This window comes from Mesitornis unicolor, unplaced genomic scaffold, assembly GCF_000695765.1.
Source record: "Mesitornis unicolor isolate BGI_N332 unplaced genomic scaffold, ASM69576v1 scaffold9446, whole genome shotgun sequence".
In the NCBI taxonomy this organism is placed as follows: Eukaryota; Metazoa; Chordata; class Aves; order Mesitornithiformes; family Mesitornithidae; genus Mesitornis; species Mesitornis unicolor.
This window is the reverse complement of record NW_010188862.1, coordinates 1-11,240: the sequence shown is the minus strand read 5'-3', so window position 1 is coordinate 11,240 and position 11,240 is coordinate 1. Positions and strand designations below refer to the sequence as shown.

The 11,240-nt window shown below is 38.5% G+C and overlaps 1 protein-coding gene across 1 annotated transcript; it reads left to right on the top strand.

Annotated features, from left to right (window-relative positions):
• Positions 1–1,090: 1,090 nt before the first annotated feature.
• KNG1 (kininogen 1) lies at positions 1,091–9,682 on the top strand (the record flags this gene model as incomplete). Its single annotated transcript, XM_010185870.1, has 5 exons — positions 1,091–1,285; positions 4,148–4,258; positions 5,201–5,285; positions 7,705–7,877; positions 9,575–9,682. Coding segments are annotated over exons 1-5 (672 nt in total), but the record flags the coding sequence as incomplete, so codon positions are not given.
• Between the last annotated feature and the right edge of the window lie 1,558 nt (positions 9,683–11,240).

The window sequence follows — 11,240 nt, the reverse complement described above, 5'->3', positions numbered from 1 at the left end:
ACAGCATTTTGTGTAAGGGAGTGAAGGTTGTCTAATTTTTAAAAGTGCATTATCAAGTACAATCAATCTTCTTTCTGGCATAGTTTATCCACAAATTCTGTAAAGTGCATTTTCTTTAACCAAAACTGGTACAAAGACACAACTTGAGCAGTGGAGCTGAGGCAACCCCGAGGTGCACACAGGTTCCAAGCAAAGCTCTTTGGTGCTCAGCACTGGAGACAAGCATCAGATGTTCCCAGCCAGCTCTAATTCTTGCTCTGCCAGACACAGGCAACATTACCTAATGCCCTGTTCTTAGGCATCGATTTCCCTATCTGTAATCACAGAATCACAGAATTTTAGGAGTTGGAAGGGACCTTGAAAAATCATCCAGTCCAACCCCCTGCCAGAGCAGGATCACCTAGACAATGATAAAAAATTTTTATGAAGACTGACTAATCCATGGTCCAAAGGCAATTGCCACATGGCAGCAAAGACGGACCCTTCAAATAGTAGCACGAAGGACAAGGACAAGGTTTATCAAGCGTTACTGAAGAGTTACATGACATTCAGTGATATACATCCATCCAAAGCCTTTTTTCAAACATGTTCTGACTTCTCAGAACTATTCCAGTCTGAACACTAAACAGATCTATAAAATTTACAGGGTTGTTGTCCAGAACCAGAACTTCATTGCCACTGCGTCCTTCTTGGGTCATAACAATTCTAAAATTCATTCTCAGTAGCAGTTTATACATTAAGAAAAGAAGCCAGAAAGCTACAAACATTCTGCTTTCTCTTTTGCTCAGGGGCCATCCTGCTTAGCCTAAACCTGTGCCCAGCTGCAGCCATTTAGCCTGTTATCTTGACGGCAGGTGGATAACCTCAGTGTCATTCTGGTGACCACACAAAGTTTATTTAGACAAACTCAGAAGTTTATTTGCAGTATAAACAAGGTATGTTGAGAAACAACCAACCCCAGCAATGCGCTTATTCTGTTTACTTAGCTACTGCTCCTGAAAAACAGAAGTGACTAAACCCCTGTTAGGCATTCCTTTTCCATTTGGTTTTTAACAAGCCTTCTAATTCAGGGGGCCTTTTTTGTCCAGTCATGAAACCTTTCATTGTGCTAGCACTCTGCTGTAGTTTTTTCTCTAGCAGAGCCAACCCTCTCCCATTTGAGTTTCTGGACTGTGATGACCCTGATGTCTTTAAAGCTGTCGACGCAGCACTGAAGAAATACAATGGAGAGGGAGCAACTGGTAATCAATTTGCTCTATACACGGTGATGGAAGCCAAGCGAACTGTAAGTAGACTTTGCAAAAAAAAAAAAGTGTTGGAATTGTTTATGCACTCTGAATCAGATTTGTTCATAAGACAGCAAGCATGGCAGCACAGTGTATTCCAAAAACGTTCTAAAAAAATCAAAGAAATGACTTGCACAGTAAGATACTCGTTACCATGACAAGCAGGGATGTATATTATGTTCTTATCAGTGGAACTATGCGTGCTGGTGAATTTCTTATTAATGCAGAACTAAAGAATAGAAAATTTCTATTACTAATACAATTTGTTTTACTAGTTCACTCTGTTTTTCCTTTCTCTTTTGGGAATTCTACCCCTTTTCATCATCAGTAAGGTTTTCAGATCAATGGCAAAAACACACTTACTAAAAAACCTGAATATTATCTTGACTTGAGAAGAGCTGGTATCAGACATAAAAAAGAATGACCTGATAAAATTTGGCAATAGTCTGAATAAATTGTTTGTGACTATTATTTGATTGACACTAGTCCTGAGTCACAGATCTACCTTAAAGCACTAGGTGGTACTTTAGTCAAATAGGGTGACAGCTAAAATTACAGAAGAGAAAAAGAATGAAGTATGAGCCTTTGCCTGGAGTCCTTCTGTATAGTGTTAATCTAACAAAAGAGTATTTACCTCTGAGAGGCATACAAAGATGATATTACCATAATAATGACAAGCATGACTTTACTTGAAAACAACATTAGCATTTTTTTCTACTCGATTGGATTTTCAGATGTAAAACACAAGAAACCCAGTGTCAAAGGGAATATTTGGCACTCCAAAATCACAACACGTTTTTACCCAGATAGAAACTGACCTCAGAACAGGGACATGAGTTGCTGAACACCTTACAGCAAAGTGCCCACATCTCCTGGTGCTTAGCCTCTGGTTTTTCTCTTTCAGACTCAGGAGATTTGAGCATGTAGGGACAAAGACTAAAATCTGGCAGACCTTTTATGCAATTAATAATAAAAAAGTGAATGGTCCCTCCATCTTCACTGAACTACATGCATCTTTAACAATAGCCATATGCAAACATCTTTATATCAGAGCTGTAACACCATTTTCCTTTTGCTGACGTTCCCAAAGAAGAGAGATGTTTCAGTATTTTATCTCAAACTATGTTCTATTTTTAAGAATACATATTTATCACAATTATTATTTATCTTTTCTTCTCTAGATATCCATCTTTCCTTTTCTTAAAAGATCTGAGGTAGAAATCAGTTATTACTTTGAATCATTGATCTGACTATGATGTTATATAAAAATCAGAGAAAAGGAGTCTGCAATAGAGATTTCCTCATATTCTTTTTCTAAAAAGAGTATAGATTTTATTCATCACTAGTGCCACAATGTTGAATGCATTAATTAAATAGCTGGTTATTACATATTCATGTACATTCATTATTGATAAGGTAATAAAACATAAAAGCTGACTGGTGAAAGACTGAACCTGCCCCAGTTAAAGGCATAGCTGTTCATAGTAATAATGAAATAAACTAACAGCAAATAACATACAGAAGCAATGTCTTTTCTCACATATTTCATTTACGCACTGACCTGATTTATTGCAGAGTTAGAACACTGTAACAGATAACAGAATTTGGCTTTTTAAAGTTTACATCCCCGATAGTATAATCTGATGCAGCTCCATGAATGTTGATTTATATCTGCTGAGGATCAAGTTCATTATATTTTTAGAGACCCTTTCATCCTGTGCAACCATTATATCAGGTACCTCCACACCTCTTCATAGCTGTAGCAATGCGCAACAGGAATTGAGAGAACACCAAATGTAACACTGTGTCTACACCAGCATAAATCCAGTGTATTCCAGCCACATCAGCTCAGCATCACTTTCTTGGTACCACTGAGGCAAGAGTTGTCATTTAATTCCCCGAGCAGTACCATTTGAGGATAACCAGTGTTAAAGTACAGCATCTGCCTGTGTTTGTATTTGAAAAGGCACATTGACAGAGCACTTTTAGTAGCAGTAAAAGATTAGCAGCTCCTGGCTTTATATGTCCTCTAAAGGATGAACCACAAACCTTGCAGTGTGTTAATGTTGCCTGCAGGCACAGGCTCACTACCCAGTTTTTGGCAAGGAGAAAATGCCCTCTACTGATTTACTGACATCAGAAACACTTCCACTGGCCAGGCCAAACTCTCCTGGATACTTTGTCTGTATTTCATCTTGTGAGATTCCTCATGAGCAGCTCAGTCTTTAATGCCTACAGGAAAATTGCAGGCACTGCAGAAGGCTTTCTCCAGAGCAGATGCCCTCCTCATGGTGCTCCCTTGAGTAGGGAGGGCAGCATAAGTACCCTGTTACCATAGAGCAAAGGCAGTTTGGGCACTGCCAGGCTGCCTGAGGGTTGTTGGCTGCATTTCTGGGCTGCCCGTAGAGATGTACAGAAGGGAAGCAGACAGATCTGGGAGGAGGCCAAGGGTGAAAGTGCAGGAGTCAGACAGGAGCACAGTCCAACATGATATTCAGGCTAAATACCCAAGCAGCAATCCAAATTTGCTTATTTGTAGTACATTTGAATATGAGTATAAAATCTAACCATGTTTTCCTGGTTTTAAAACCCTTGTTAAACAAGTTAACAGGAAGGTAGTTGAGCATACTGTATCTATTGTGTCAACATACTGTAATTGCAACGGCTCAGTAATATAATTAGATAAGTTAATTATTGAACTACCGAGATTTGGGACATCTTGCATGGAGACCAGCAGCTAATCTGAAACCATACTATAAAATACAAAGTAACCAATAGATAGTATTTACCTTTTGAAGCTCTTATCTTTTTGCTTGTTTTATTACCATGTAAATGGTGACGTGCACATTGTTTTTATCCAGGCAGGTCCTGACGCACAATTCTATGTGAAATATCGAATACAAGAAACCACTTGTGCCAGTGATGGGAGCAAACTCTGGCAAGACTGTGATTACAAAGCAGTTGCAGAGGCTGTAAGTATCTGTCCTCTTTGAAAGTTCTCTGGACAGTAACATCAGCAAAATTACCAGGACTGCAGTAGAATTTTTCTTTTTTAGCTGTGCTGCTTTTGAGAGCTTATAGGACTAAAGTACAGTACAGAAATGTTTACAACTCTAAAGTTACCATTATAATCATGACTTTACCATTTTATCACTTGATATGTGCAGAAGGGAACATTTCAGTGCTTCATTATGATGGTTCACAATAAATTCAACTAAGTTATATGTGCTGTGAGAGTGTGAGGGCTGTAAAACTTTCAATTCATTATGAATAATGGAAACTTGCACAACCAAATTGACTTCAGATCTACACCAATAAAATTACTGACATGGAAGCCCCTATGGCAGAAAATTTACCAGAGGGTGTTTAGCAGTGCAATGCATGTCTGGCTCATGCTACGAGAGAGCATGTAGAGGAGGTACAACACAGGCACACACAGCATGCAGCAACACTGCACATTGCCAGTGGAAGTCACTGTTATTTCACAGTACACAATGCAAAGAAAGGGATGATGGTGATACTCGCGTTTGAATCTGTGTGAAATGCCGTGGTCATTGCTGCGTATCTTGTACTAGCAGAGAGGAAACTAGGTAAATACACAATTTATACGGACTTTATTTATGAGGATGAGTTCATTTCCATTATTCTGACTGTAAATCCTTTAGTTAATTGATATGCATCAATCATGACACAAAGCAATCTTTCAAATTACCCACTCAGTTCATCCCCTACTCTCCTTACAATCAGCAAAACCAGTTACAAACAGCAAATTAGACCTTACTACAAATGTACATATGAACCTGTTCCCCAAACTCAATTTGCAGCTGTCAGCTCTGCTCAATAGCTAGAGGAATACATAGCACTGTGTTTTTCTTCAGCAAGTTTAAGACAAATGTTCTCATATGTTTTTGCAGAAAAGAGGAGAATGCACAGCTCGAGTTCACATGAATGATGCTGAAAAAACAAGTAATGTTTCACAAGATTGCAAAATTTTTCCAGGTATGTAACTGTTTGGGGCAGCATTCAACAAGTACATTGACAAATAAGAATGAGAAAAATATAATAGCGACATTTTCAGGTAATTTTAAAGGTAGGAGCTCCTTATCATTCTATTCAGACACTTATAAATAATATTCCATAAGTGACTACGTGTTAAGGATAAAATTTCACTTCACTGTTATATGCATATAGACTAAGTCAGTGAAGCATTGGCAGTTTCTATCTAGGGTAACGGAAACCAGCATATGCTTATGTAGTAAGCTTCTTCCAGCTCTGGAATTATACCAAGTTAAAATGAATTTCCTTAAGACCAAAAGCATATCAGTAACTTAGAGGCTAGATACAACTAGTCACACTTTAATTTTCTGTCCTTACTTATTCAGTACAAAATTGTGTCGGAAATAATTAGAAAAAAACTCTATATGTCAAAATTGTACCTTAATTTTCTCCAAACTAAAAATGGCTAAATTATTTATGTTAAAGTTTACCAGAACAACGATTTACCCCCAGCCAAAGAAAAGCAACAAAATAAATAATTTACAAAATAAAAATCTAGTAGTGATGTAGTTATGTAAGAGAGACCGTGATATCTTTTAGACCTTAAAAATAAGTAGTACTACATTTCTAGCCTATAAGACATTCGTATATGACTATTATGTTCACATACTAATTTCCTTTATTAGAAAGAGATTGTTTTAAAGCTTTGCAAGTGAGATCTCTATGTGCCTATGCTTAGTGTTCATGTAAGACATATTCAAGCTAGTTTTAAAATATTCATCTAACTGGTAGCAGGGAGCTAAGAGTATGTTAACTACAGAAATATTTACCATTCTTTCTGAGATGTTTGGCAGCTTATCTTTGTTGCTCTTAGTTATCTTGTTTAAAGCTTAAATGGCTCTACCTACAGCCAGTGTCCTAGGAACTGCAGTACACACAAACTCCATGTTCTGCTACTGAAAAAAAACCCTCATTGGTTTAAAAGCCGCTTTTGTAGGGCAATGGCGACATCTAGTCGCCAATAAAAGGTGTGGGAGTTCCACAGACAATGCATGGGAAATTTGCATTTGAATCTTTGCTTAGGAAGCTAAAAAACATACATAAATTAAATGAATCGTGTATTAAGCCTAAGAAGCTCATGTCTTCTTACCAAGTTATAGGAACTCTGAAAAAAGAATTTTTTCAGATTTTTTCAGTACTTACCAAAACACTGAGACAACAGTGTGGGTTTAGAACTAGGTGTGCTGTTATTTTTTATCTCCTTTGTGACTACTCCCTGAAAACATGGTCACATTTTTCTGTAATGTATATGTTTGCCATTAATGAGTCAAAATAAGTGATGCTAGAAATATGAAGGGTCAGACTTTGTTCAAGTACACCTTGGAGAGCTAAGACTAAATAGCGTTGCTTACATGGAGATATTCCAAAATGTACAGAGGGGCCAAATCAAACCCAAAGGATTCGAACAGAAAGAGTGAAACAGTAGACCCTAACTGGTGAGGACTTCCCCACCATGTTGGGTGCCATACTGGTCAGACTTCTTGGTGGAACAGTTTGATCATGCTGACCCTGGACTGGTTTCCTGGCTGGTGCAAGCTGGCATAACTCCAGTGAAGCCAGTTTATGCCAGCTGAGCATCAGGCACACAGATTTTACTTTAATTCCACCAAGACCACATATTGTCCCACTTTCATTCTCAAGCTCACTGAATCATGAAATTAATTTATGTACTGAACTATAAAATTAATTTATGAAAATCCAATCCATGATTACTAGAAAGGAAAGAGAGTTAATAGGATTAGTAGTAGGAAACAGAAGTTGGAGCATCCCCGTCAAGCTTGTCTACCTGCAGCCAATCCAGCTGGTTAAGCCTGAAGGTAACACCAAGTGGTAAGGGGCAGCCAAAGTGACTTGCAGGGGGAGTTCACATAGCACAGCAGTGGAATAGTTCAGCTACAGTCCCTAAGGAGCTCAAAGTCAGAGCAGTTCACTCGGGTAAGTCAAAACACTCCTGCCAAAGTCCCCATCCTGAAATGTGGCGAGGACAGTGAGCAGCTGCGCACAGTGGGCGAGCTTTGAATAATCTGGAGAGCATCTCCTGAGTTGTAGCCTCTGCTGGCTCTTCCCTGACTGAATGAATGATGATCCTTCCTTAACGGTGTCAAAACTAGACGCAAGGTTTTTCATAACATCCTAATGTTCTGGATGGCCCCTACCACCACATACCAAAGCACATTTTGAAACACAATTAATGTCTTTGCAGGCCCTGCAAGTGAAACGTGGCTTTTGCTGTTCACTCCAACTAAAAGCAGGAAAGGTTCTTAGTCACTGAACCTTTTTTCTCATTCCCAGATAGGAAAAATGAAAACCTGAGGTTGGTTTACATGAAGTCCTATATTTTTTTTGTTTGCTTCTTTTCCAGCTACGCCAAAGATAACACTTACTGAGGCTATGTGTCTTGGATGCTTTCATCCTATGTCAAGTGACAGCTCAGAACTGTCAGACATTTTGAAACAAGCCATTCAAAAGTTTAACAGGCACAGTGCTGAACCCATGCTTTTTAAGCTTGTGGAAATAAAAGAAGCTAAAAGACAGGTTTGTATATTATTTTCATCTAAATTTTACCAAAAAAAAACCCCGAACCAGGTACCTTGGTTGCTTTATGTACACCTTTCTGATTTTAAGGTGGGTTATATTTCACAATAAAAGCATTAAAAAAATGCATATAAAGTGTAGACCCTGTAAATAATTCTCTTCATTTATAAGGAATCATAAACAGTTACCTACTGGATTTTCAGACCTGTCAACTTTACAGACTGATAATAAACACATTATTTCTTTATCTGCAGTTGCATTTAACCAGTGTTAAGCACCAGTATATTTGCATTCAGTGCTGACACAGACGTCTTGTGCCATCTCAGATGCTCTCGGGTATTTCACTTGGCCTCTCCCTGAAGCTCCAGCAGGAGCAGATCTCTCCTAGGTCCTGTGCCAAAACTGCCAGCCTGCACAGATGTCACATATACTCTTATGGCCTCTCAAACAGCACCAGGCATCTATGTTTTTGCAATGTAATAGGACCCATATGTCAGCAGCTACTATACGCTATAGGATGGGTAAACCTCATACAGGAAAAATGGGTAAGAAAAACAAAAAGCCAGCATGCCACTTGCTGAAAGATCTCTGCACATAGGAATATCTGCTTTGCAAGAAATTTCTGCTCAGATCACAGAAACTGTGTGTCATCTGGTATTCCATGCAACAATTATTTCTCTGTGAAAGTCTCTACTATGGATTGGAATGACGTTGCTAGTAACTAAAGTTTCTTATTTAGTTTTTAATTAGTATATAGCGCGACACCAGACAGACCCTTTTCTTTAAATGTGCATGCATTTACTTAGCCAAAAAGCACCTTCTGGTCTCATGTCAATTTGGCCCATGATTTAATTCATTCTGTCCTCCTTCTCTTTGTTGATGACAATGACACTCTCGGCTGAAAGACAAGCTTGTACAACATTTAAGCCACATGACAAAATGTCACAGACAGACTGCAATCCAGCAACTGGAAAGGGAACCATCATGTCACTTCTGGCCAACAGAGACTAGTTGGAAAGTTGATAAATTTGATTCTTATCTCTCCTTTTTAATCCAATGCTACATGACCTAACACTGTGATATGGAGAGATTTCACGGGTGAGATGCAGTAGCCACAGCGAGGAAAACTGAACGGCTTCCTGGAGAGAAAATTTTAAAAAGGGTCATAAATCTAGACAAAACATTGGGCAGTGGAAGGTAAAGCCCAAGGCAGACATAATTATAGGTAGATGATAAATGCAAGACTCTCAATAACAAATGATGCCAGCAGTATAAAGTTACATTATTCAGACACTGGTTTACTCTGGTGCATGCTCAGGAACATAGGACTTGCCAAGCTGTATTAGTGTAGTCATCTATCTAGACCAGCTTGCTGGGAGAAATAAGTAGCAGATACTTTGGAGGAGAGTGCAAGAAACCAAGCACTATGAGGCTGCAGGCTTGCCAAGAGAAGTGAAATCCAAATACAAAGCACACCTCTGATATATGCATCACTTAGTTTACTTTATGTAACACAAGGACAAGAATTTTTTTTGCTCTCCATGAATACTCTATGGCTCAATGATGGCAAAGTGATTTGATGGATGAAAGGCACTAGCAGAGTTGTTTTGCTTTCTTTTCTTCTTAATCCCATGTAATAGTTTAACTTCCGAGTTTGTATTGGTTTACATAAAGTATCTCTTAAATATCTGTTCCAGGTGGTGGCTGGATGGAATTACATCATTAAATATGAAATCAAGGAGACTAATTGCTCCAAAGACCAATTTGAAGATTTAACTCCAGAGTGTAAAACCACTTCTAAAGGTGTAAGTAATGTTTATCAAGGAAATAGTGTACTAACAAACAATCCCTGAGATCTGACTCAAGAAATTATTTTATAGTCTTGCTTGCCTTTGTGAATGAAATTTAAATCCAGGCTTATAGATAACTGTCTACTTATGCAACTGGAACATCCACATTTGCTCCTGAATCAGTGTCTAAGATGACCGCTGAAATGTTTACAGATTACTCTATAGAATCTAAACAGCTTCACCCAAATAAATCACTTGAGAAGTTCCTATCCAGATGTTCAAGGAGCTGCAGAGGGTACAACCCAAAAAGAGATAATTAAAATTAACACTGTTTGTCCAGCGTAACATATATTTTCTAAGAAGAGTAAGTAGCTGAATTATTACTTAACCTCTACTACAGTCCAAATAAGAGAGCTTCAAAGGAAATTTATTAGCATACATACTCTAGCAAAACAGTGCTGCAAAACCAGGTATTTCCTTAGCTTCTCTGACCTGGAACAGAATTAACTGTATCAAAAATAGAGGATTGCTCTCTCAACCAACATCCCTGAACCAGCTCACCAGGGAGCAGACAAATGCTTCTGCAAACATAAGGTAGAGAGCAGGAACACAGTCATAACCTACAGTGGTGGTGAATGGGCAGGGAGGAACCCCAGGAGTCCTGACCTGCATCTGTTTCAGCTGTTGTGGAAGTGCGCTGTTGTGTGACATTCAAGAGCCTCTCCTGTTCGAAAATTACTCCTTGGATATCTCAAGAACATTTCAGTAGCATTGATCAAAAAGGAAAGAATGGCGACACTGTGGGAAATAATAGGAGAAAGAGAAGCTGTCTGGCTGAAGCAAATCTCCCCATTACCCATGCTTGCTCTTAAACCTTAAGCTCATTCACACTGCTTTGGTCATGCAGGGTTTATAGGATTGGATCTTTATCACTTATCCCCTGACCTGTTAAGTAGCCTTGCTAATATATCATTGTCAGATATTATTAGAATATGATATTCCAAGAATATTCCATGCCTTGGTATGACAGAATTGCATGGAAATTGTTTCATACCTTTGTTCAGCTTCGTACAGTTCATTTTGAAATGAGAAGACCAGAACTGCATCCTGTATTCAACATGCACGTGAACCAGGGGGTTATAGTGGGGTACAATGTCATTCTCTCTAAGCTGGAGAATAAGCCTTGACGTTATTTTTTAATTATTTTTTTCTAAATCACTACGAAGCAGATTTTTTTATGGACAACATTTTCAAGTATCTGTCATAGCCCTAAGTTTGTGATCTTGAACTGTAGCAGTCTTCCCTCATAGTCCACAGTCAATTCATTTCCTTTAGAGTCTTTGACAAAGGACATCACTGAAACCTTTTCAGAAATCTGTGTATACTTTATCAACAGGTCTCTTTACCCACTTTTGTTGATGTTTTTGAGCAGCTTCGGCAAATCTGCAAAATACAACTCCTGTTTACAACAAAAACCCCAGTCTCTCCTTGATGTACTCATCCCCCCTAGTTCTTTCATTATTACCATTTCTAATTACTTGAATGGTACAGACAGAATCACAGAATCACAGAA